The 27778-nt window shown below is 44.6% G+C and overlaps 1 protein-coding gene across 1 annotated transcript in view; it reads left to right on the top strand.

Annotated features, from left to right (window-relative positions):
* The window catches only part of VSTM4 (V-set and transmembrane domain containing 4), a 91429-nt gene that overhangs the window by 53647 nt on the left and 10004 nt on the right, over positions 1–27778 (top strand). The window contains exons 6-7 of the mRNA XM_032266843.1: positions 4800–4906; positions 6338–6399. Of these exons, the coding sequence (XP_032122734.1) occupies positions 4800–4906; positions 6338–6399 (169 nt within the window). The remainder of the gene's footprint in view (positions 1–4799; positions 4907–6337; positions 6400–27778) is intronic.

Raw genomic sequence — 27778 nt, 5'->3', positions numbered from 1 at the left:
TCTCTGGGAAGTACTGTGTCCAGGTGGTGATGAGCACTCAGGCCAGGCAGGCTCCCCTGGGCAGGGACAGGTGCCAGCAGGGGTCAGCTCACATGCATCCATCCATGGCCTTTGTGAATGAGTCATCTTTCTTCCTAATCAGCAAGCACAACCCTGCGCTCCCTAACCAGCAACCACAACCCTGCACTCCCTGTTAGTGGAGAGGCCTCCAGCATGGACTAAGGCTGAGCAGGGGGTAGGGTCTCCCACCCAAACATGGCCCTGCCCCTGGCTGGACAGATGCTGAGGAGTCACCTCTCCCTGCCTTTATTACTAGGACACAAGCCTGCGACCCTGTAGAGCACCACCAAGGTATCTCCTGATCTCACCAGCTAGTGTACGGAAATGTTTGCTCAAACAAAAATGCCAGCCTGGCAAAGCCTCTGCCGTGGACTTCATGAAGCCAGCAGGGAAATGCAAAGGAAGACCTTCTCTCATGGCTGCAGGAGCTTCTGAGTGGCTCTAAGGATGAGCTTCTTGGGTGATGTAAGGCCAAGGACTCATGCAAACAGGACAAGTTTCCTAACGTCTCACCTTAGGCTTTTTGAATTTGCTCCAGCAGCTTTCCCTGCCACTGAAACACACAAAGTCAATTGCTGCTGTATGCCGGGAGCTACTTAAAAGTGGCAGAACTTCAATTTCAGGATGGATGAATGGTGCCACCCACTCACAGGAACTCTGAAATGATTCTTTTCCATTAAGCGGGTGACGTATGCCGTGAACATAGAATTGTGCCTGGTGATAGTAAGTGCTTACTGGGAGTCACCTATCATGACCTTACCAGCATTACTATCATCGTTATTATTATGGAATCTGCTCTCTGAGCCCTTGAATCAGGAACAGGGCAAGGCAGTATTCTCTGCAACCCAAGCTGGCAGCTGTCTAGGGGATGTTATGCTGTACTATCCTGGCAGGAAGACTTTCTCATCAAGGTCTGAGTTGAAATTTGCAGTCTGCACAGGGCTGAAACATGGGCACCATGAAATACCCAAGTGGCAACATCATCCTCCCTGGGTAGTACCGTGAAACGTCCACACTGCACCTGCACACTGGACACTAGGGTCAGTCGCTATTTAGCCGTTTTATACCCCATCTAATTTAGGAACTACTCTCTCATCTGACCCTTATAACCTTGCAAGATAGATAGCCAGGATATGCCTCCCATTTTACAGATTGGTGGGTGGAAGGCACTAGAGGCATTTATCGTAAAGGCCATGGGGCCACTGTGGACAGGGAGATGGGTTGACAAATACCTCATAAAGGAGCAGGTTTTATTCTAATGCTGTGCAGAGGATGTGTGCAGAAATGTCACGGAGCAGATGCAGCAGAGAGCACAGCTCCTTGACACACAGGGGTCAGGTGTCCTTTCTGGGTGTGTAGGCACTTGCTTGGGTTGCAGAGAATAGTGCTTTGCCCTGTTCCCAATTCAAGGGCTCAGAGAACAGATTCCATGGTAATAATGATGAGAATAATGCTGGTAAGGTCATGATAGGTGACTCCCAGTAAGCACTTACTATCACCATACGATTCCATCTGCTTGGCTTGTGTCACCCACTTAATGGAAAAGAATCATTTCAAAGAGTCCCTGTGAGTGGGTGACACCATTCATCCATCCTGAAAGCGAAGTTCTGCCACTTTTAAGCAGCTCCTGGCATACAGCCACAATTAACTTTGTGTGTTTCAGTAGCAGGGAAAGCAGCTGGAGCAAGTTCAAAAAGCCTAAGGTGAGACTTCAGGAAACTTGTCCTGTTTGCGTGAGTCCTTGGCCTTTATCAATGACAGCTGACCTTGGGGAGAAGGAGTATCTATAGTTGTTAATATTGTTCATTTTACTTTAAAAGATAATGGCATTGCCACCATAGTTGTAGAGACTAGTGCTTCCCCTTCAAGATTCTGCACATAGTGCTCTGGGCACAGGGTTATGGGGTGGCAAGCGTGCTGTGTGAAATCTTGGAAGGGGGCCATAGAGCTGCTTGTAAAGGAACTGATGGATCCCTACCTCATCTGTGTCAGACATCCTTCTTGTCAGAGCCGAGATAGGCAGGAAGACAGGAAACACATGGACGTTTCTGGAAGTAGAATAATCAGCTGAAGCTATGCTTTTCAAAGATGTGTGGAGCAAGAAGAGCTCAGGGGGCCTGGAAGGATGTTGGCAGGACTGGAGCCAACACAGCTCCCTTAGCCTCATGCACTAAGGGTTTCTGGATGGGGATCTTTGGCTTGACAAAAACATGCAACATCCCTAGGTGTCCCAGGTCAGACCACAGTAAATCCCTTTGGAGTGTGTGACAGACAGCTTTGTGCCCAGGAGGAGGGGTACCTACTCATTCAAGGAGTAAGATTGAACAGATGTCAAAGCAGCATTTTGACTTGTAATTCATATGTCCAGGTGCAAAGATTGCCCTGGGCCAGAGGAAGCACCTGGCGTCTTTGAGATGGCTGGATATATGAAAGTCCCTTGGCTCACACAGTTCGCTGCACATCCCAGACAGGCCATATTAGAAAGACCATTTGATGGCCCAGGGACATTAGAGGCAGGGGTGAGGACTCGTGATGCCACAGGCACTGTGGTTCAGCACAAGTTGCTTTGATCTCACATTTAGTTTTGAAAGCAGAGTGTGGCTGGATGCATACTTCTTGTTTATAATTATGTACTTTGGTGGAATCAGCTCAGTTTGTGCTGTTCCTCCTGCTCCCCGCCTTCTGCTCCCAAATACTCTTAGTGCTAGAGGCACAAAATCCCCACCTGGTTAGCCACCTTCATTTTGGCAGCTGATATCACTTGTTCCAGACAATTTCCAGGCACATATCCTCCTCCTTCTCTGCCCATCCTTCCCAGGATGGTCCTGGGTCTTGAGCACCAGCCACATTCTCAGTCCTCAAGACCCCAGTACCTGGGTTGGCCTCTCCTCTTCCCTTTGGGGCAGGAGTTTGAGCAGCTTCGATGGTGCTCTGGGTTCCCCACACTGAATCTATATCGGACTTGAAATGCTGTGGAATGTTGATGTCTCCTTCTGGTACTTCCTCTTTAGGGAGATGGTTTAAACTGGGAGAAGCCACTATAGTTCTGGCTCTATTAACTTTGTTCCTCTTCCAGTTTTCTTGTTATCTGTTGTCTGGGCTGGGTCCTGTGTCCTTACTTCAGGGCCAGAGGAAGCTCGCTGACATGGATCAATTCCCATGTCCCCTTCCCAGCTGGTGACCTTTGGGAAGGACCCGGATCTCTCTGAGGCCCCATTTTTTGCAACAAGTAGGGCCAGAGGTTATGGATACCAAGCTCTTTCCACAGTGCCTTGCATAGGATAGACACAAACATAGCTGTTACATTTATTAACTTTAGTTTCTAAAAAATATGGTTGCTCAGAATTTGTTCAATACCTTGAGAAATCTAGGTCAGCTGCTTTGCCTGGTGTTCTGGAGCCACTACCCATCACTCAGGAATGCAGCCTCTCTCATGACCTGCTTAGTCTGTCCTGCTGTGGTGCTTTCCAGTATCACTCTATCAGTGATGGGCAGCTGTCTAGGGGATATTTTGCTGTACTATCCTGGGCAGGAAGACTTCCTTATCAAGGTCTGAGTTGAAACTTGCAGCCCTCCTCACAGGGCTGAAACATGGGCACCATGAAATACCCAAGTGGCAGCATCATCCTCCCTTGGGTACTAACATGAAACATCTACACTGCACCTGCACACTGGAGACTGGGGCCGGTTGCTATTTAGCCGTTTCACACCCCATCTAATTTAGGCACCACCCTCTCATCTGACCTTCATAACCCTGAAATATAGATAGCCAGGATATGCCTCCCATTTTACAGATTGGTGGATGGAAACCCGGGGAAGTGAGTAAGTAAGCCAAGGTCACCTCTCTAGTCAGAGCAGAATTAGCGTTAGTGGCTTTTTGACCCCTGTTCAGCTCAGCGCCTATTCACTCAATCCAGCCACTGTGTGTCATGGAGCAGAAATGCCATGTCCCTGTGGGACAGAAGCTCCTTCTCCGAGGCGGCCAGGTCGGAACCTAGTACCTCTTACAGCAAGGCCTCTGCACGTGCGACATCCTTCCTGACCTGGTTGGAGCCAGAAAAATAGCCTTGCCCCACAACGGGCTCCCACAAATAGCACTTCTCTCTAATCAAACAGCTCTCTAATTTAGAAGGAGTTACCGGGCGGGCCTGTTTTCTGTCTTTCTTGGTTTGACTCACTTCAACAAGGCTTGCTCTGTTTTGTCAGAGATAAAATATAGCCCCGTTCCAAACCGAGATGTAGAATAACTTTTCTTGTAAGTTAATCATAAGATGGACTTTCTTAGCCAAAAATTTCTACCAGTCCTGCTGGCTCAAGGAGAGATACAAGATTCTGAGAGAAAGACTCTGTCCTATGTCAAGGTGGTGATTCATTGTCCAAATGAGATCAAATTGTTGAAATACAAATTAAAATTAAATTCAGTGCAGTTTTACTGTTTTGAAGAAAAATTATGGTGACAAAGCAGGTCTTTTTCAGCTTAAGGAAATCCCTGAACATGATGTTACAAGTGAATAAAAATGATGTTCCAGAAACTTCCATTTTATATTAAAGAGTTAAATAATTAAATCCAAAAAAAGAACAGAGCACTTCTAGTCTACCCGTATGATAACCTTCCCTTGCATAGGTACACAGGGAGCACTCAGAAACTATTGGAAGCTATCGTGTTTTTTTTTTTTTTTTTCCTTTCTCCTTTGCAACAAATCTGCCTTTGGCTTCACCGGAATCTTTTTCTTCTTCAGCTCAGGGGAGACTGTCACTAGCGTGACCAGCTTGGCCCCACTACAGCCCAAGAAGGGCAAGAGGCAGAAGGAGAAGCCTGACGTTCCTCCTGCAGTCCCTGCCAAAGGTAAGGAGCTGGCCTGCAGTTTCTTACCTGGAAACTGTCATTATTGATCCATGTGGGTCTGGGGTTCCATGTTGGATTAGGACAGGGAGCATAGGCAGATGGGGAATATGACATAAAATTTAATGATTATATAGTCTGGACCACCACCTAGATTCTGGGCATAACTGGTGCCCAACCATCTCAGCCCTTAGCCCAGTATCTGGGTTGGGGGTGGAGGTGGAGAAGGAGGCAAGAACCTCACATAGCCTGAGCAGGGGTAAGATCAACACCCACAGATGCCTCCGGATTGGGTTTCACTTTGGACTATTAAAATGTGCCACACATGGAGGGGTGAGATGAGGAAGTCTTCTTGGTTCATTCAGGGAAGAAAGGCTCTCTGAATTTTTAAAAGTGTCAACCAGGTGTCCAGCTTATTTTAAATTTGTTCTGGGTATAAAATGAGGGCTATCCTGTGATTCCAGTTATGATTTAGAGCATTGTAAGTGAGGAAGATGGGTGTTTCTGGAGGAAAGAACTGCAAGAGTATTAGGAGAGCCAAGACTGATTATATACAGTTCCTAAAATAACTGGTCAGTTTAGGAGATATTCATACCCCAGCAAATTTGAAATATAGTTGGGGGAATACAAGGGTTGCCCAAATGAACAATGTTATCCCTCAGCTGGGGCTTTGCAGGCTGTCCCCTAGGGACACATCAAGCCCTATGGAGAAGCCAGTGGTGGTGAGGCTGAGCACTGGAGTGGAAAGAAGGGCTGGAGGGCGTGGTCATATTGCAGGGGGATGAAAAGCGTAGACCTGGGAGGGAAGGGAGCAGAGAATGCCTGCCTGAGTCAGGCATCACACCACTCAATGCCATTCGTTCCACAGTAGACATTACCTACCCTTACAAAAGTTTAAAGTGAGACTTAAGAGAGGTAAGTGGCAGAGCCTCGCTTTCAATGCCAAGTTCAAATCCTAAATGATTCAGGACTGGTTATATGACATAGAGGGAAGGACCTCACTTTCTTTTTCTGTTAAGTGAGGACAATAAAACCCTCCCTGATGACCTCACAGGGCTGCTGTGAGGATCAAGAGTTATTGCTATCAGCGCTAGTATGTGGGTAGGAAGGAGTCTCCCAGGGAAGGTCCCAGCTTCAGCCTTCACTGGGTGCATCTGGTTCTCACCTTCACACCCAACATCTGCATATCTGGCAGAGTTTTATGCAGAGTTGTTTTGTTGACCTTACTGAGGGAAATGACAGCACGTTCAAAGACTAAGGGAGGATCACTCCCACGGAGGGACAGACGCCTGACGATGCCTAGATCAGAAAGTTCTTCCTTGGGACCAGGAAGGGGTCCAAGACCTCTCAGGGCATGTCCCTGATGCTCATGATATGTAGCCACTAAGAGTTCTGAGAGGAACTGAAAGCTAAACCCTTGACCTGCTTCCACAGCTCCGATAGCCCCCACGTTCCATAAACCGAAGCTGCTGAAACCACAGAGAAAAGTCACCCTGGTAAGTAACTGTCTTCTGTGTTCCTATTGTACCTTTAGCCTAAGACACAATTCAGATGCCAAAATGGTGCCTTTGTTAACTTAAAACATGCAGAAAATTTTAGAAACTTTTGTCCCCAAACAAAAGCTTTCTCTCTTTTCAGGTGTCAGCTTTTAAGCCAACCTTTCTCCGTGCTTAATTCCCAGAGTAACACCTTAAAAATCCAAATATTTTCTAATATAAATGTTCTGTTTCAAAAAGAAGGATAAAAGCCATACTCAGAAATGTATAAAATAGAAAGTGGACCTGCTTGCATACATTCACCTGGTAATTACTCCAAAGAGATTGCTGCACATGTTTTCCAGAAAATATGTCAGAGCTTTTGATTTTGAATAATTTTAGATTTCCAGAAAAGTCATAAAGCTGGCACAAAGAGGTACATGTACCTTCATCCACCTTCTCTTAATGTTGGCTTCTTACATAGCCATGGTACATGTGTCACACTAAGAAATTAACATTGGTGCATTGCTATTAACTACAATTTAGACTTAACCAGATTTTGGCCTACCTGCCGATGTTCCTTTTCTGGTGCAGGGTCCAAATCCAGGATCTCACACTGCAATTAATTGTCACATCTCCTTGCTTTCTAACAATTCAAGATGGCTCTGCAGGCCTTCTTTTTCTTTCATGGCCTTGACACTTCTGGATACTAGTGGTCAGTGATTTTTTAGAATGTTCTTTAACTTGGTATTGTCTGAGGTTTTCTGAGCATTAGAAATGGGGTGTATTAGTTCTCACACTGCTATACAGATACTACCCAAGACTGGGTAATCTGTAAACAGGTTGAAAAGAGGTTTAACGGACTCACAGTTCCTTATGGTTGTGGAGTCCTCAGGAAACTTACAGTCATGGTGGAAGGGGAAGCAGACACATCTTACGTGGAGGCAGGCAAGAGAGGGTGTGTGTGAGCACAGAAAAAGCTACCATTTGTAATACCATCATATTTTGTGAGAATTCACTCACTCACCATGAGAACAGCAGGGAGGAAAGCACCTCCCTAACCCAATCACTTCTCTCCCTTGACACCTGGGGTTTACAATTCGAGATAAGATTTGGGTGGGGACACAGAGCCAAATGATATCATGGGGTTATGGATTTTGGGGACAAACAGCATAGAGGTGGAGCATTGCATGGTATCGGGGCACATGACATCAATATGTCTTGTTAATGGTGATGCCCATATTGATCACTTGGTTGAGATGGTGTCTGCTAGGTTTCTTTACTATAAAATTACAATTTTCTTCTTTCCAGACCCTATTTGTTAGAGGCCAGTCCCTGAGTCCAGTTCACATTCAAGCTAAGAAGAGTTAAGCTCCACCTCCAGAAGGGAGGCGTGTTATGAATTTGTGGATATGTTAAACCCACCACAGTAATTAGTAAGAATCTTAGGGGAGATATGTTAAGGCTTGCAAATATCTTGTTTTTCCTTGAAGTTTTGCCCACTAATTTTGCATTCATCAGTGGAATTTGCTTGCAGCAGATTTTACTATGGTGCATAAGGGTGATTTTCTATTTCCCCTTATCTTTCTAGATTTATTATTTGGAATTCTTCTATAAGGAAGAGCTGTCTTTCCTCATCTATTTATTATTCACTAATTCCTTGATATCGTGTGGTTGTGTGGATATTTATTATTTCAGTATTTAACTACATTATTATTTATTTTGTTATTAATATTGTTTAGCAGTTAGTTGTGTATATGTGCATGAGAGAGAGAGAGAGAGAGAGAGAGAGAGAGAGAGACTGTCAAAGCTATGCTAAAGTGTATATGTATTACAAAGGACCAAGACAATCTTGAGGGAGGAGTGCAAGTTGGAGGATTTATATGCCAATTCTCGAGATCTACATTAAAGCAAATGTAATCAGAACAATGGGGTATTAACACAAGGGCAGACAAGTAGACAAAGGAACAGAATAAGGAGCCCCAAACACAGCTTCATAGGATTGTCATTTGATTTATGACAACAGTGACATTGCAGTGCAGCGAAAAAGAGATTATCTTTTCTATATATAGTGATGGGTTTGTTGGATATCCACATGAAAAAAAGATCTGTAGCCCCTACTCTACACGACACACAAAGGTTAACAGGAGATGGATCATAGACATAAGTGTGGAAGGTACAAACATGAAGATAACATTTCTTCCTAATTTCAGAATAGACAAAGATGTTTTTTAAAAAGGCACATAAAGCACCAACCATAAAGGAATTGATAAAAAATATGGATTATATTAAATTTTAGAACTTCTATTCTGATTAAAGATATCAATAAAATAATGAAAAGGCAAGCTGCAGATTGGGAGAACATATCTCTATGCATGTATCTGACAAAGGTTTCTCTCACTTCCCCTTCCCTTCCCCTTCCCCTCCCCCTCCCTTCCCCCTCCCCCTTCCCCATCCCTCCCCTCCCCTTCCCCTCTCCTTTCCCCTTCCCCTTCCCTCCCCTCCCCTTCACCTCTCCCTCTCCCTCCCCCTTCACCTCTCCCTCCCCTCTCCCTCCTCCTCTCCCTTCCCCTCCCCTGTCCTCCTCCCCCTTCTCCTCCCCCCTCCCTCTCACCTCTCTTCCCCTGCCCTTCCTTTTCCTTTCTTCCCTTCATTTTCTTTCTTCTGTCTTTTTTGAGGCAGAGTCTTGTTCTGTCACCTAAGCTGGAGTATAGTGGTACAGATAGTGATTCTTGTATCTCAGCCTCTCAAGTAGCTGGGATTGCAGGTGCACACCACTATGCCAGGTTAGTTTTTGTATTTTTAGTAGAATTGGGGTTTCACTATGTTGGCCAGGCTGGTCTCAAATCCTGGTCTCAAGTGACCCTCCCACCTTGGCCTCCAAAAGTATAGGCATGAGCCAGTGTGCCTGACTGACCCAACAAAGGTTTTTATCTAGAACATACAAACATCTACCAATCAATAAGAAATAAAAAGATAGCATTACCAAAAAAATGGGCAGAAGTTTTAAATGTGCACTTGACAAAAGAAGATATACAAATAGCCAGTAAACTCATTAAAAGCCCTTATCCTCATAGGCATCGTGGCAGTGTGATTTAAAAGCGTAAACCCAGTTCACATCCACCAGGATGATTAAAATGAAATAACTTGTGTAGTTTCTTTTTTGCCTGTATTTGTCTGATCCATTTGGAGTTTAGAAATGGATCCAATTTTATCTATTTGTCAGACTATTTTATTTTACCTTATGTCTTCTATTTCAACAATCATTACTTGCTAATTTCATTGAACTTCATTACCATATTCTAAACAATTCACTTTTATTTGTTTTATTATTTATTCCTTTTTCTTGAGTCCAGTCAGTCTCTTTCCCCTCAATACCTTTACTTGCCTTTCCATTTGAACAATTTGTCTGTGAATAGAATTCTAGTTTCATAAATTTTTCCACTAGGTGCAGAGAAATAGGGTAAGTACATCATAATGCATTTCTCTGAACTTCCTGTATTGCTGAACATAAATGACAAACTGATGACTGTCACCTATAATTCCCACAAAGGTTATTTACACTTTCTAGTAGCCACATTAAATGAGTGAAAAGTAACAGATGAAACTGACTTTAGTGATATAGTTTATTTAACTTACCAAAAATATTATCATTTAAACATGTAATCAATAGAGCAATTATTAAATGTTTTCTATTATTTTTATTGTGCCAAGTCTTCAGAATTCAGTGTCTACATGAGACTTACTGCACATCTTAATTCACAGCCACAGTTCCATTGCTGAGTAAACACATTTGACTAGTGGCTACCACGTTGGACAGTGCAGCCCAGAATGGTCTACCCTCCATCACTTCTTTGACATAATTTTTACCATCCCTCTCTCTCATTTCCCTTCAGCCACACATTGGCCTCCTTGCTAATCCTTAAATATACCAAGCATGTTCCTGTGGCACGGCCCATGTTCCCACTCTTTCCTCTTCCTGGAACGTCCTCCCTAGGATCTGCCCATGGCGTATTACTCACCCTCTGTGGTCTCTGATCAAACATCATGTAATGAAGGAGCTATCCTGATAGCCTATATAGAACACCACCACCCTGACATATTTCATGATTATATTGATTAATCATTCATCTCTTCTACCAGGCTACAAGATCCATGAAGGCAGGGAGCTTGTCCTCGGTGGTTCCAGCTATATTCTTCATGTTTAGAAATGTGTTTCATGTAATGGATATTTGTTTATGATTTTGCACACCAGCCCTGTTGAATAGGTTCTGTAATTCTACAACCATAGTTGGGTACATGAGCCTCTGAGAGTCAGTAAAGTGAGAGATGGGTGACTTACCTAAGGTCACACAGCTTGTGGGTTGCAGTCAGGGCTTATTCCAAAATTTAAGGTTTTTACCAGGGCATTGGAAGCTTTCCTCAGTGTGGAGTCTGGGCCTGACTGCTCTCTGCGCGTGATCCTAAATGCCTGTGTGACTCAGCCTTTCTCCTGTCCTTGTTGCTCTGTACTTCACCTGTTCTTTAAAGGAGTCTTCTTTTGCCTGCAGTGAACTGTGGGTTCTAGCAGGCTTTTCATATAGTGGGTTCCATTTGGTTCATGTCATCAAAAAATTCCTCATCAATCTACTCTGTTGCCTATACCATTGGTTCTTAAATGCAGCAGCCGGCCTTTTGGCTTATTTTAATAAACCACTGGCATTCAGTGGGCTTTTGAAAACTGTGGAGCATAAAGGCTAAAACAATACATTTCCCTTGGCCTTGGAGCGTCACGATTCTCACCCATGACATTCAGTCTCCTGCAGATAGACAGGCTGAGTTCACTGTCCTCTAGACTGTGTGCAGCACTGCACATCTAGGTGTGCACGTTTGTGTATGTGGCTTTTTTTTGATATTTTCTTTCTAATTCTGATATTTTTCAACAACCTCAAGAGTGACTACACAGTGACTACACTTAATTTCCCCACCTTGTGTTCTCCCTAAGTTGCTCAGGACATATTGATTCTAATCCAGTCTCTTACCTCTGCTAATAACAGAAACAGCGGTACATTGAAGTTTCGTTCATACATCCCAGGGATAGATCAAAAAAGTGCTTTTTGCATGTCATTATATTTAATTCTCATAATAAGATTTTCCTATTGCCCCTTACAAGCTTTGCATGTGAGAACAAACAACACGCAGTTTCAGAAACATGATCCATACCTGTAAGATGTAATGCCATCAGTCTTCAGGAAACAACTTTCCCTAGTGCATAGCCTGGGGGGACCCACCTCTCATTTATCCATTAAACATGAAAATCCTTTGTGCACCTCTTGGGTGAAAAATGCTGTCTTAAGCAATTTTTTGCAACTTATAAAAGTAACAGATTCAATAGAGTTTTCAAATATAGCCCTGGTCCTGACTACAAGTTTTTTTGTTGTTGATTGTTTGTGTGTTTGAGCTGATGTGCTCCTCTGGGTGGGGACTCATCATAGGAAATTTTCTATCTTCACAGAAAATTGATTGGGAGGTTATATGCATTTCAAAAGGATTCTTTATTTTATGGAAGTATTCTCAATAACAGCTCTTAAATAACAGGTTTTCCCTTGATCATTTAAAATATGAAGAAATTGAAAGTTTTTATGCCACATTTTCCAGAAATATGATTAATTTTGAAACTAGTTTACACCTGTAACAATTTACCATAAAGAAAAGAGCTGATCTCAGCTGGCCTCTGTCTATCCAGTAGTTTAGAGTCAAAAATATCATGCCTAGTATCTGCAGGTTTTGGTGAATATCAAGATGGATTTTCCCAGGAGGCCAGCATTGACCTCAGTCTCAGTTTGGTCGATATTTATCTCTTAGATCAGTAAGTCTTGATGGTAGCTCAAACAAAAGTCGATAGTCACCTGTTGACTCACACAAAGTTAGTGGATAATTTAGAAAATAACTTGGAGACATCTTATTTTAGGGGGCCTGGTATCAGTTTAGGTGTATAATTCTGTAATGGTTCCATGTTGCCATAATCTCTATAACACAGTGCTTCCTGCTGGGGTCCTAGGCCACAGAGCTCCCTAGCCCCTCTGTCTAGAAGCCAATCTCGCACCCTCACTGACTCATTGACAAGAAGTGGGAAGGCTGGTGGGGAGAACCTCCATTTATTGGGTGCCTGTTGTGTGCCACCTGTCGCATTAGGTGATTTATAGACTCTGGATGAAAAGCACTTACCTTTTTGTCTGCAATCCCCGAGGCATTAACAAGTGGGACTCTGTTCTTGGATTTCCAAGACAGCATTGCATTTTGAAAGAAGAGTGTACACTAGACATTAACAGTAGTGAGAAGTTTTTAAAAAATGATAGGACAAAAGAAGAAAAAGGTGAGGTCCGGTGCCTTGGCTCATGCCTGTAATTCCAGAACTTTGGGAGGCCAAGGAAGGCAGATCACCTGAGGTCAGGAGTTTGAGACTAGCATGGTCAGTGTGGTGAAGTCTCATCTCTACAAAAATGACAAAAAAAAAAATTAGTTGGCATGGTGGCATGTGCCTGTAATCCCAGCTACTCGGGAGGCTGAGGCAGGAGAATCACTTGAACCGAGGAGATGGAGGTTGCAGTGAGCCAAGATCGCACCACTGCACTTCAGCCTTGGCAACAGAGACTCCTTTTCAAAAAAAAAAAGAAGAAGAAAGTGAGAAAGGCATTTTAGACATTTTAAAATCAAGGTATCAAAACTGCTTTTCCTTTTTTTCTAAACAAAACAACCAAACTCAACAACCTGCTTTCAAAGTTCTTCTAATCAGATAATGAGGCCACGTGGATCACACAGGCTCTTTCTATCTGACAGTGTGGCCAGTTTGTCTAATAAACGTTTATAGTTCCCATATATCAGTGCTCCTTCATCCCCTTGGGAGTGAGGGAGTGCTTTCACGAAATTCCAGGTACTCCCGAGCAGATGCACCTGTGGTTTCCCTTTAAATTGGGGCATTGGCCCAATCATTCTTTGAAGCATCCTGGGGCCCTAGGAGCTAAACGCCCTGCATCAAAGCTTTGGAAATCGTGGAGCTGAGTCACAACACACTTCCAGGAAAAGCTGTCATTGCTTCCTTGTTTCAGAAGACAAGGAGAAAGCCAGAAGTGCATTTGATTTATTTTTATTGCTTTCAGTCAGTTATTGATTCAGAGGCTGAGTAGGGGAAAGAAGGAACCTTTTCTGTGATGTGGAAGCAAAACCTCAGTTAAAGGAAAAACAGCTGCAGGACACAGAACTGTTACCTGAGTGGGGGAGGAGGGCAATCAGCATCCCAACATTAACTGAGAGTGGCAAGTGCCAGCCTTGGAATCGAATGCACTTGGATAGGCTCTTCCACGCCTCATCACCAACCATGCCCTCCTCTACACCTCACCTGCAAGTTCCCCCTCTCCATCATTAAGCCCTAGAGTAGCGGAGGTGGTCAGGCCACCCCTGTTCTCTAGGGAGAAAATGATCTGTTTGAGCCAGAGACAAAAGGCATAGAAAACCAGGAGCACCACAGGCTTAATCACTGCACGATTCCCAGGGGAGCGCTTGCATCCTGTCTGATCCATCCTCTGCATGGCTGCTGGGGGATTTTTCTAAAACACAGCTTCATTCGTGTCATTTCCTTGTGTAAATGGCTCCCTCTCGTCTCCAGGATGAGGTGGTTTCCTGTGAGTGGCAGGTGGCCCTTGTCATAATCTGCCTGTGCTCCCTCAGTCCACCCCACCTGGGACCCTCATCCTGCTGAGGCCCCAAGTGGTCTAGGTCCTCTGTCCTCACCTACACCTGCCTCATTCTCCCACAGAGCTGCTGCTCAGCTCCAAGATGTGGCTCACTCACCACCTTCTTTTTGAGGCCTCCTCCCCTCTGGCCCCCACTTCTGAATCTAGGTTAGTCCAGGCATCCAAGTGAGTTGTACCTGTTTGCCTGAGTGATCTACTTGTAGACAGCTCTTGGGACACTTTTTAGTTCCTCTGTTGTGGTTGCTCCCTCGTGGTCTACCTGCCTTTGTACTTGCAGGTAGTCCTGAGAGGCCTGGGCCCCCTGCCGGCTGATGGCTTTTGGCCCTGGCTGTCTCTCCTCCCCAAGTGGTCAGGCTGCCTCCCCCTCCTCCACTGCCCTAGAGTCTTGGCTTCTCAGGCTTTTTCCTTGAACACGTTCACAGGCGCAGCAGCCATCTCTGCAGCCCTTGGGGTCCTCAAGCCAATTCCAGACTAACCCTTCTGACTGTTGACCAGACACTCCCCTTGAGGGCCCATGGGCACCTCAAATCCACCACGGCTTACACTGAGCCTATGGCCTGCCCCACACCTCAATGTGCATAGGATATCCCGCCTTAGCCCATGGCATTCCTATCCAGAAGCTAAATCGTGGTAAAACACACATAACAGCAAATGTACCATCTTCGTCAAGTCTACGGTTCAGTTATGTTAAACACATTCCCAATGTGGTGTGGTCAATCTCCAACACTCTTTTCATCTTGCAAAACTGAAACTCTGTACTCAAGAAACACCCCCCAACCCTACTCACTCAGCCCCTGCTTTCCACCATTCTACTTTCTGTCTCTGAATTTGACTGCTTTAGCAACCTCATAGAAGTGGAATCACGTAGTATTTGTCTTTTTTGCGACTGTCTTATTTTGCTTGGCATAATGTACTTATTCATCCACATTGTGTGTGTGAGAATTTTCATTCATCTTAATGTCTAATAATATTCTATTGTGTGTATATACCACATTTTTTGTAGCCATTTATCCCTTGATGGACAGTGGAGTTGCTTCCATCTTTTGGCTGTTGTGACTAATGCTGCAATGACCATGGTGTACAAATACCTGTTTGAGTTCTTGCTTTTGATTCTTTTGGTTATATACCCAGAAGGGGGGTTGCTGGATCAGATGGTAATGGTAGTTTTCGTTTTTTGAGAAACTGCCATGCTGTTTTCCAAAACAGCTGCACCATTTTACATTCCTACAAACAATCCACGGGGTTTTAATTTCTTCATGTCCTTACCAAGGCTTGTTAGTTTCTTTTTGTTCTTTTTTTTTCTTTGATAGTAGCTATCCTAATGGGTATGAGGTGGTATCTCATTGTGGTTTTGATTTGCATTTCCCTAATGAGTGATCTTTTTATGTTCTTGTTGGCCATTTGTCTGTCTTTGGAGAAATGGCTATTCAAATCCATTGCCCATTAAAAAAAAATCAGGTTGTTTGATTTTTTTGTTGTTGTTGAATTGTAGAGTTATTATATATTGTGAATTTTAATTCCACATCAATTACATGATTTGCCAAAATTCTCACCTGTTCCGTAGTGACTTTTCATTCTGTTAATTGTGTCCCTTGATTCCCAGAAGCTTTACATTTTCATCGGAACTGGTTTTCTACCCCTAATGATGACCTCAGCAGGGAACCTGGAATCACCAGAGTGCGCCTTTGACCAAAATATATGGAATGAATGATGAATAATGTTTGTGTGGGAAGATCTGTGGTTGGAGCTTAGTCTGAGTTCTCCCTGCTCCAAGTGTGGGCCAGGAGGCCAGGCACCACCTGGGAGCTTTTTGGAAAAGCAGAATCTCCAGCCCTGACTCAGATCTGCTGAAGTGGAACCTGCAATTAACAAGGTCCCAGATGAATATGATAAACAGTATAGTTTGAGAAGCATGGCTCTGAATAACTTTTCAAACTAAGTAGCCACCTCTGGTAAGGTCAACACTGTCAGGATCCAGAGTCGCTGCCACCCTCCTCCAGAGAAGTCAGCCCCCTGGGGAGAAAGGGGTTGTCTTATTTGTCAACAAAAAGAAAACTAAATATGAGAATTCTAAAAGTGTTTGTGACTCTCCCTAATTCCTGCAAACTTTTCCAGAACAGCTCATCCGTATGTCAGCCAGGTGTATGAGGCCTTGCCCCGTGATCTCCTAGAGTAGCACTTGGCCAGGTGACCAAGACTTGCCTGTGATTCCCTCAAGCTCACAGTCCACAGTAAGCCTCCCTCTTGTCACAGAAACCCGAAGATTAAAGTGCTCAAAATGGACAGAAAGGAAGTAGTTCATTCATCCTAGTTCAGAGGGACCCTGCTGTAGGAACCTGCCTCTCCACAGCGCTGTTGAAAACCACGTGGCCAGCCCAGGACTGAGACGCCCTGCCCTGTTTCACATCTGCCGGGTGTTGGGAAGAAGTTTCTTCCCCAGCCCCAGATTTCACTATTGAGAATGTGCTGCCAGGGACGAAAAAGAATTTGTCTCTGATCAGTAGCAGAAAAGGGCTTTGAAGCACATTAGAAAGCAGTGATAGAATTCTGAGAGGATTTTAATAATAACCCAAATCCGAGCAAAATTATTTCCAGAGGACACACATTTCAGGTTTCTTGAAGGATGTTTATAATAAGCCAGAGAATTTCTCTTGTTGTCGTTAATGTGCTAGAACTGGTTTCAGTTAAATTTTACATGAAAAGGATATATTAACCTGCATAAAATATGTTCATAATCTAGATTTAAAATTAAAAAGAAGAAAAAAAGCCACAACCACATGTACAATATATTGCCCCAAGTAAAAGCCTTGGGAAAAAAATACAAACTTTGCTTGTACCATGCTAGTACCATTTTTGCAGAGATAAAAATTCTATGCTCCCCTCGGTACACATGCACAGCCCATTATTGTCTCCGGGAGTTATGTATGTCGGCTGGAGGGAAGAACGGATGTGAGGCTTCAGAAGGGATGGGCGTGCAGAACACAGAAGTCATTTGCTTTCATGGATTCCTCCAGTCTAGAGAGAGCAGGTGTCTCTGCCTTCAGTAAGCCGGATGTGATCAAGATCATACCTCGCCCACAGTGGAAGTGAGAATATCCTGTATCGGGAAGTCTGTTAGCCTTGACACAGGGTTGCTGTTTCCCTGCACGCCATGCAGTTAGCACCAAGGCACCTCTACTACTTGCCCCTGCCAACACTTGCCTGGCAAGAACCAGGTCATGTGCTTCTCATCTGTGTCAGAGACCAATAGAAATTCACTGTGGCTCCAATTTTGTTGAAGAAGGGCTAAGTGACACAGTTACTTTCAAGGTCTTTTTTTTTTTTTTTTTGAGACAGGGTCTTGCTCTGTTGCCCAGGCTGGAGTGGTGGCAATCATAGCTCACTGCAGCCTCAAACTCCTGGCTCAACTGATCCTCCTGCCTCAGCCTCCCCAGTAGCTGGGACCACAGGAATATGCCACCGTACCTAGCTTTTTTTTTTTTTTTTTTTTTTTTTTTTTTGGTAGAGCTGGGGTCTCACTATGTGCCCCCGCTGGTCTCAAACTCCTGGCCTCAAGTGATCTTCTCACCTTGGTCTCCCAAAGTGATAGGATTACAGGTGTGAGCCACTGCACCTGGCCTTAAGAAATGTTTTGAGACTGGGTAGCTCCTTGAGCTCTCATTAGGACCCCCTTTTGGGAGACAAAGGGAATCCTATTGCAGATTTGTTACCAACAGAGTTGGCCCCACTTTGTTCTAGTAGGGTAGTAGCTTTGTGCTTTGAGAAGGAAGGTGACTTTGGAATTGGCCCCCTCAGGACCACGTGTTTCTCCTACTTAATGCATCATTGATTCATTCACATTGCTTTTCCAGTCTTCTACTTATTCATTCCCCAATAATTGTTGAACGCTGACAGGCAGGGGCAAAATGTGAGAGAGGCAGGAGCATGAGCCTGGGAGCCACCTGAGCAAGGTGAACAGGTGCAGGGAGATGTGCCGGGCTGGAGGGTCACCTAGGCAGGAGGCAGGTCTGCACATCCAGCAGGCCAGCCCATGGGTGGTCTTTTTTGGTTGTACAGCCCACCCTGCTCCCAGGCGTCATGGTGGGGCTCCACTCTGGGGCAGGCTGTCCCCACGTGCCTGTAAGGACTGTCCCTCCCTGCAGAGCGGTAGCTTGTTTTCCATCTCAGCGTGGCTGATTTGCTGCCATTATTGGGCACTTCATTTCTGTGATCATTGCACTGCTGGGAAATACTTTAAAAACTTTTTCTCTGCGTCTTATTTTTGAAATCTCATGAAACAATATTTCTACTCATATTTTTTTAAGCCTATTTCATTTAAAACTTCAGTTTTGAGCACAGAGTACTTCTGAGTTATTAAAAGACTTTTTCAATTTCACATGGAGAATACTGGAAATGAAGTGCCATTTTGGAAAGAAAGAAAAACATCATCAACATATCTGTAACATCAAGCTAGGCACCCAAAATATCAGGAAGAAAATCTCTATGTGAAATTCTGACTTCACCACAAACTGATGGTGCATTTAAGAGGATCTTTTTACCTAGCCTGAATCAGTTCTAATTTATTATTATAAATTCTTAAAATTAAATTTATGAATTTCCAACAAGCACATGTGATCACTGAAAGACAATAAGACACAGCCTCGAAAATTTACCATGAGAGCATTCATAGAAAGATGAAGAATACAAATTATGAATTCTGTCATATGTGCCTATTGCCCACATTGCATGCAACATGAATTTAACAAATGAGCAGGCATGCCTACTGCTATTTTATATTCGGTTTTAATGCTTGGTTTGTGCCCTGTACATCATGTCTATGACCTAACACTACTGTGATGGTGATGTTGGTAGTGATGATGGTACTGATGATGGTGATGGTGATGCTGATGGTGATAGTAATGGTGATGATGGTGATGACTGGTGGTAATGATAATGGTAATAATGATGATGGTAGTGATGGTGGTAATGTGATGATGGTGGTGATTATGGTGACGGTAATGGTGATGACCGTGGTGATGGTGATGATAATGGTTATAATGGTGATGACAGTGATAGTAAGTAATAATGTAATATTGATGATAGTGATGATGGTGTTGGTAATAATGGTGATAATTATAATGACAATGATTGTGATGGTGATGATGATGGTGTTGATCATGGTGGTGATGATGATAGTGGTGATGGTGAAGAGGATGGTGATGGTGATGGTGGTGGTAATGATGATTATAATGGTAATGCGCATCCTTCCATGGCCCTTCCTACATGCAGGCACTGTTACAGTGCTTACCAGGAGAAGCACCACTTTAACTTTGGGACAACTCTTCTTGTCTCCATTTCACAGATGAGTTAGAGGAAGCACAGGAAGGTAAATACTAATACAAGATCCCCCACTAGGATGTGGCAGAGCTGCTCCAACCAGGCCCTTGGCCCCAGATCCTTATTCTTCCCCACTACACTCTGAACTCTGATGCCTTTTGTCAAAAGCACTCAGTAAAGTCTGAGTTTATGGGTTTTCAGGGTGTTTTGTCTTGACCTCATTGGACAGTGGTAGAGAAGTAGGCTGACAATTCAGAATCTCCATTTGTTAAAATAGAAAGTGAAATTATTCCTCGAAATGGTCTCTGTCAGGAGTTTGGCTTGTATTCTTCTAAATTTTTTTTTGAAGATCCATATTTATATTCCCAATGTGTATATATGCAGTCCACCCACAGTTAATGTAGGTCATGGCTACAGATTATGACAAATCCATTTCTGTGTGCCAAGTTCCCTAAAAATGGTAATAATTCTTTACACCATGTTCACAGGTTGAATTGTTTTCTCATTAACGATATCTCAGGCACATCTTTCTCCATCAGTAGATCTACTTCATTCTTTAATGACTGCAAAGTCTTACAGTATCATCATTTCTTTAACCAGTCTCCATCTCTTGACCATTTAGGTTGTTCTAATTTTTCTCTCTTAGAATGGATGCTTTGGTAAATATCCTTTCACATATAACTTTAAGTATTTTTGTAGGAGAGATTTTTAGAAGTCGGATTATTATGTGAAAGTATAGCCTCATTTAAAATTTTGCTGGAGTCTACCCAATTAACTTCTGAAAGTATTTTCCTATTTTATTCTCCCCCCACCAAAAAAAATGAGAGTGACGACTTTCTCACACCCTCCACCATGTAAGATATCCTCTCTCTCTCTCTTTATTGATCAATCATCTACCTATATTTTAAACTAGTCAGTTAAAAGCCATGTGGAGATTTTAGATGACTCTAAAGTATTCTACTTCTTGATAGAGTGTTGTCAGGGAACCCCTTCATTGGCAAGAGGAGGGTCCCTGTCTACATTCCTGGGGCCAGGTAGATCAGGGTGGGGGTGCTAAAAGGCATATCAGACTGGTTTTCTTTCATTTTGTCTTTTTCATTCATTCATTCAAAAATGGCTGCCTGAGTCAGATGTCTTTCTAGGAGCTGACGTTGCAGCCAGCAGCATCCTCGAGCCTCCATCCACTGGACGGGGCAGATACATTGGCACCTTGAAATTAGCTGTGGTAGGGGTATTCACACATAAAAATCAGAAAATACTGCTCACATCAGAGCTTTCTTTGCTGGCAAGCCTCTTGTCAACATTTATCCAGACGGCTCTGGATGCAGCAGTGAATAAGCTGGATGGAGTCACCACCTTCAGGGAGCCCATTGATGTGGTCAGAGGCTGGCTCTACACCAGCCCTGCTGCTTATTAGCTGCTGGCTGCATGCTTGCCACTTCTTCGCCTTCGTCTCTGCACACATTGAATGAGGATGATAATAAATGTACCTTCCACATAGACTAGTTGTTGTACTAAGTACATATTAGGTACTATTGTCACATTCTTTCATGGAGGAAGACAGGTTACCAAATGGATGACACCTTACAATACCAAGGAGTGATATGTGCTCTGAGGGCATTAGGACAGGGCAAGGGGAGCCAGGGGTGGGGGCTGCATTTGATGGGGAGGACATCACAGTTGAACAGAGGCCTGAGGATGAAGGAGCGAGGCACATGGCTCTGTGGGGAGAACATCTCAGGCTGGGCTGAGAATACAGCCTGGGCAAAGGTCCTGAAGTAGTCCCTGAATGAGCGGTGCCATCCAGGGTGTGTCCAGGAAACACACAGAGATCCATGCGGCTGGAGCTCGGGTCAGCAGGAGGGACATGTGGAGCAAGCCAAGGTCAGAGGAAGGCACGGGACGAGGTCATGAAGGATCAGGACCCTTATCCATCCTGACATCCAGATAAGAACTCTGGATTCAAATGTGTTGAGAAAACACTGGAGAACTGTGTGCTGGGCAGTGAGTGGCATGGTTTGACTTCTTATTTAGAAGGATTATCTTTCCTACTTAAAAAAATAGCCAGATGTGTTTGGCCCTGGCCTGAGACACAGTGGCATTCATTAGCATTTAGCACATAATACTTTCCAAAATGTCTCAAAGTGTCTTCTTCTTCCTACCTCAAAATATTTCAAAGCAACTGACTGTGTAAACAATACCTGTTCATCATCTATAATACAAATAGTAGCAATAGTAATAATCAGACACTTGTATAGCATTTACTATATGTCTACCAGGTATTTTTCCAAGTACGTTACATGTTTTAATGCATTTAATCCTTAAAGATGGCATTTGATCAGAATATTGAGTGTTCAAGTTTGCAGATTCTCAGCATGAACATCTCTGTTGAACTAGATAACCAAAGCCTCCCTTTTTTCTAAGCAGCATCGTCTTAAATAGTACTGCCAGCAACAGTGCTTTGGAAGGCAGCTGGGAATTCAAACATCTGTGGTCCACAGGGAGAGGAAATGAATGAGCATGTTAGACCATGGAGTGGTTGCTGTGAGACTATGAAAGCTCCAGGTATTAGGACCCTTCCCAAGAGCACTGTCTAGAATCATATTTTAGCTTTCAAAACATATGTTGGTGAAATTTACAGGCATGTATCTGTCTGATAACGTGTAGAATCTTGAACCAATAATATTTGGCCTTAGACATTTCTATGCCAGACTTAGCAGGTTCCCAACCGGGGTCACCTCTGCCTGTCTTCAGAGCAGTTAGGTGGTGACTTTCTGTCATGTCAGATCCATTCCGAGGATGTACTTTGCTGAATGTCCTGTGTACTCTTTGGACTCAAGGGCCTGAGGCGAATTTGCTCTGCTCATAATTTCTGAGTGAGTTCATCTAATGCAAAGTGTCTGCAGACCTGGAGAGAACTTGCACGTCTTCATATGCATCCAAGACTTCTCTCCTGAGCTCCAGACCTTTTCCAGTCCTCCTGCTGTCCTAGAGCACGCTGGGTGACTGGCTCTTAGTCGCTGGGTAACCATGCAGAGGTAGAATGGAGGGGGAATCTGGGCAAATATGATCTCAAGGCTCATTCGTACCTGCAGCTGCAGAGTAGTTGGGGCGTTTGGTGCCTCCGAGAGTGCCTAGGCCCTGCATGTCTCTGGACCCTGGGTCAAGACATACCTGTTAGCAGTCACAGCCAAATTACGGATTTGGGAGTGCAAGTGGATTCCAGCCCTCACCTCAGAGTGAAGATCGACTATGAGTTATGCTGCTAGAGCCAGAGGTCCCAGTGGACCGGTGGCCTCCACTCCAGGGAGATGGCGATAGTAGACCTGATGATGGCTCTAATGGTTACCTCTGAAAATCCCCCTGGACATCTCCAGTTCTACCCTGTTGGATGCTCAACCTCATATTTTTACCTGTCCAGCAGATGGCTCTGCCCAGGGGTCTGCTGCCACCCCACACACAGCCTGGCCCAAGCACAGCCTTATGGCCTATGTCCCATGCCAGTCAGAGATACACTGGGAACCTGGGAGTGAGGCTGTGGGGAAGGGTGCAGAGACCCCTGGAGGTGTTCCAGTGAGATTCTTTCCTTCCCCTCCACCACCCTCTCCCACCAGGGACAGCTCCATGTGTCTATCTTTGGGAAGTCTTAGGTTCTGTGGCCTCAAGGCCTCTGTTTCTTCATACCAAGCCAGGGCTCCTGCCTCTGATGAGGAGGGGGCCAGCTCCCTTCTCCCACAACTTCCCCTTTAGCTGGAAATCACACTGCCTGCTGAGTGGTATGGGGCTGTTTCAAAGCCCCAAACAATTCATGCCTAGGGATTTTCACTATTTTCCCTGTTGGCCTCCCAGGCTTACTTCTTGGGAAGGGACTGCTGTCTGCCTGTCTGCTTACCTGGATACAAGGCATTCACGTCAGAGCACAGACACTGCCTCTGACTGTGCACTTGCAATGCCTGGGACTGCCCATGAGCGTCTGGGAAGGACTGACTGGCTCTGAATCCAGACAGCACCTGTAATCCAGACTTCATAATCACTGGCCCCGCCTCACAGGGCTGGCGTGAGGATGGAGCAAGATGGTGAAAATTAGTAAGCATTTTCTGACTTCTGTTCTCAGAAGGACTGACTCTCATCCACCACACTCTGCTACCTCCCAAAGCCACTTCTGGATTGTGTCCTTTGTCTTGCATAGGCATTTTTTTTTTTGCTTCTTTATTTTTATTTAAAGTATACATCATAGAACTCTATATTGTCTATTCATAATATGTTTAAATAAATTTGCCAATCAGCACCCATGGTACTTGAGATGAAGTCAAGTTCATATCCAAGGCATGTTGATGATCGTAGGACTGTTCACAACATACTTGTCTTTCCTGATTTGGGTCCTATGGAGACCCATTGAGGACCCTCTGTCAAATCGAGCTTTCCAAATGCATAGCCTCAAGCTCCTTGGTGGCCACAGTTATATGTGCAGTGGCTGTTGTTAGGGGAGAGTTTGTTTTACCAGTTGCTCTGTTGAATAAAAAATGAGCACTTATCTTGCAGGGAGAAGAGGAAGTCTGCCCCTGATAATCTGTAATTCTCTCATGAGTAAATGGATTCCTGATAGTGCAGCTCTGTGGAGCTGCAGTCACATTTTTAAACTCTACGGTGACGTTAGCATAAACATTCCATGCCCCAGTTATTGATCTGTTGCTGTGATAATGGTATTACCCAATTGAACTTTTGACATTGAGAGAACTTGCAGAGGCTGCAATTGCATTTTTCTTTTATTTCTGTGACTTAATTCAAATTGCATATCTAACTGTGAACTCTATGAAAAAGTGTTGTTTTGCAGGAGACTGCATAAGAGAATGCTAAACCTCTTTCTCGCTCTTAGCAAGAATTTTAACTTTCAGCTTGAATCATGGAACACACCTACAAAGTGAAATACTCAGAAACTACCCATTAAGAGCTTAAAGTATGTTATATTCCAGAAAGGTGCACAACCTCAGAATTTCTTGGGGTTAACTTTTCTCGCATTAGCCAAATCAAAGAGTTCTTTCCCCATGGACATACTTTCCGTGATCATCACCCTCAAACTGGGGAGAAGAGGGCTTGTATTAGAGGTTGGAGATTCAGCACAGAGGCTATACCTGCTGTTAACAGTACCTCACCCTTGGCAGAACAGGAGGCTAGACAGGCCATTGCAAGCTCTGAAACTTGCAGACTCACTATGTGATGCCTAGAGTCCATTGTAAACCTGGTCTGTGTGATCATCCTTTCCTAATGCTTCTGAGAAGAAGCTGTGCTTTGTGAGAATTTAATCTGGCTCAGCAGCCATCCAGGAGCACTTGAGTTCAAGTCCAGGACTGGAAAGTTTCTTAAGCATAAAGAAAAGGTAATTACTGTGCCACTAACACCTAGTACAATGTCTTAAAGAAAAAAAAATGCTGACAAGGATGTGGAGCAGTTGGAAAGTCCCATGATTTGCAGGTGCGAGGGCAAAATGGTCCACCTTGGACAAATAGGCAGTTTCTTACAAACTTAAACATAACTCGCCAGATGGCCTAGCAAACCCACTCCTGGGTATTTACTCTAGAGGCATGAAAACATCACACAAAAGCCTATATGTGACTATGTGTAACAACTCTATAACCACTAAAAACTTGGAACAATCCACAAGTCGTCCACCAGGTGAGTGGATGGCTAGCTGCAACATGTGGAATACTCTTCACCAACAGAGAGGCGCAGACAATTGTTGCTTGCAACAATTGGGATAAATCTTCAGGCAATTATGCTCAGTAAAAAAATCCAGTCCTGGAAGGTTTACACTGTATGATTCGTTGTACTTGACTTTGTCTAAGAGACAAAACCACAGTAGCAGAAAACAGATCTGTGGGTTTCCAGGGGTCAGGGCTGGAGGGAAGGTGGGACTGCAGAGGGGTGGCGTGCAGGGGTGATGGAGCTGACTGTGGCAGTGGTTACAGACAAATTATACCTGCATTACAATTCTTAGACCTGGACACCTAAAAAATCCATTTTACCTCATGTCATTTAAAACAAATAAAATTTGAGAAACCTCCCTTATGTCACTGAAGACACAACAGGAGGCATGAATAGACCTGTAATCCTAGGGCTGAGTCTGTGGACACATGTTGGTGAACATGCCTGCAGCATGGGGGGCCTGACACACATTTGAGAACATAGCTCAGAAGTGTGCATGCCTAGAACATTCTTACATGTTACTCGTATAAATGAATGAATTCATCATCATCATCAGTTTGTTGTAAAATGCCTTCCATACAAAAATGCCCTTTTGTATGATGGGCAGGAGTTTTATGCTGAGGGGATCAGCTTAAACAGAAACCTGTACTCCCCTTCCCTGTTAGGGAAGTTTCAGGGAGGAGCCTGGAAGGGGAACTGAGCGGGTCATGTGGCTTTTTTCCATCCATAGCATAACCCTTGGTACTTTCAGCAGTCACAGGATGTGCAAAGTTAAGAAACACTTTCCCTCAAGGTTTTATAGCCTGCAGCATTCATTGCTAGAGAACCTCTAATATTCAAATGAGAGGTCAGAAACATCCTTGAGGCAGATAGCAGCGGGTTCCTCTGCTGTGAGGGAGTAAATCTTCTGGCCCAGCCCTGCCCCTGTCAACACCCACAAACTGAGCCCCACCATGCTCTCCCACCATGGGCTGTGCCCTCTTTTTCCACATGGAGGGCAGCAGGCAGCAGGCTGCCACCAAGGCTGAGCATGACCCAGAGATGAAAGGCCACCATCTCCCACCATCTGGTCACTTCTGCTTAGCCCTGGGAGTGTGGATTCCCAAAGCCTTGGTTTATTTTATGTATTTCACTTTATGTTGAAACAGATTGATTTTTATTTGTGTTTTAGGACAAGATATCTGGGCATAGGCCAGAGCCATTGCCCATCTATATGGCACCTTTAGGTAGGTTACAAAAAGCCACCCATCTTAATAGACAAATTATAGAAGAGCTCCCCCTCATGGTGAGAACAGCTCTGCCCCCACAGAACATCTTGGGAGAGCTGAGCATGAGGTGAATTTCAACCCTCAGTCACTTAAACCTGGAGACCCAGGGTTCACTGTGGCACAGACACTAGGCTCCTTGGTCTGTTTTCTCTACCACCTTGAGCAGGTTGGCCTTGGTTTGCATTTGTGTTGCCTCTCTGTTTTAAGATCTAGTTTGTTTTTCCCTGGAAGAAGTGAGGTCAGGGAAATCCAAGCACGTAGATGTAGTATGATCGCTTCCCTGGGCAAGGAGCCCTTTCCTGTAGGATTTTTCTGTCTTCTACTCACTATGTCAAAACCTCAGCCCAGTCTCTTCCTGAGGTGGGGCTGCTTCTGCGTGCCATTTTGTTTCTGCTTACATCCCCAGCATGAAACGTGGCAATACAAGAAAAATGGCTTCAGAGAGGGCTACAGAATGGCAGGTGGCACACAGGGTTTGGGGGCAGAAACGACCTGACTTGTTACAACTGACTCTCAGCACTCACAGCCTCTGTGTGCTCAGCTGAGTGCGGGATCTGTCCCGGCCCCGGGTTCAGTTCCGAGGACAGCAATGTCCTGCAGCTGGCCTATGTGCAGGTCACCTGGCAGCCAGGTGCATTGCTCAGGTGGTGGCCTCCCTCCCCTGCTGGAGCCAGGTGCCCTTTATACTAGTCAGGATGGCAGTATCTGAGTCCCCATTGCCTCCTTTCCAGAAAGCTAGAGGAAGGCATGGGCTGCCAGCAGCCCAGCTAGATTTGTTGCACCCAGGGTCAAGGCCAAGGCCTGGCTATGGAGGGCCAGGCAGCTGCGGATGGGAGGTATGTGTGGGGCAGGGTGCTATGTGAGGAAGTCACATAGAGCCTCTCTCCTCCAGCCTTGCTCCTTACTGAACCAGGGGTAAATGCATCAGACCTTTGTCCCCTGCCTTGCCTCGGATGTAGCAGGGAGTGTGCTCTGCTGCTGACATAAATGTCTTAATCTCCCAGATCCTCCCGCCCTATCAGGTAGTTGTAGTTCATCTTCTCACCCCTTCAGGAAGGCTATTTACTCTTCTTCCATTCTCTTCTGTCCTCGCCTTGACTAATGTGTTCGTTTGCTAGAGTGGCCATAACAAAATACCACAGTCACACAGTCAGGGCGGCTTAAACAATAGACTTCATTCTCTCACAGTTGTGGAAGTGGAAGTCTGAGCTCAAGGTGCTGGCAGGGCTGGTTTCTCCTGAGCCCTCTCTGCTTGGCTTACAGATGCCACTTTCTCCGTGTCTTCACGTGGTCTTCCCTCTGTGTATGTCCTCATCTTCTTAGAAGGATAGCAGTCAAACTGGATTAGGGCTCACCCTAATGACTTCATTTTAACTTAAT

This window comes from Sapajus apella, unplaced genomic scaffold (genome assembly GCF_009761245.1).
Source record: "Sapajus apella isolate SASKATOON/1434 unplaced genomic scaffold, GSC_monkey_1.0 scaffold161, whole genome shotgun sequence".
NCBI classification, from domain to species: domain Eukaryota; kingdom Metazoa; phylum Chordata; class Mammalia; order Primates; family Cebidae; genus Sapajus; species Sapajus apella.
The sequence above is the reverse complement of the archived record's forward strand: the minus strand, read 5'-3'. Positions and strand labels throughout refer to the sequence as shown.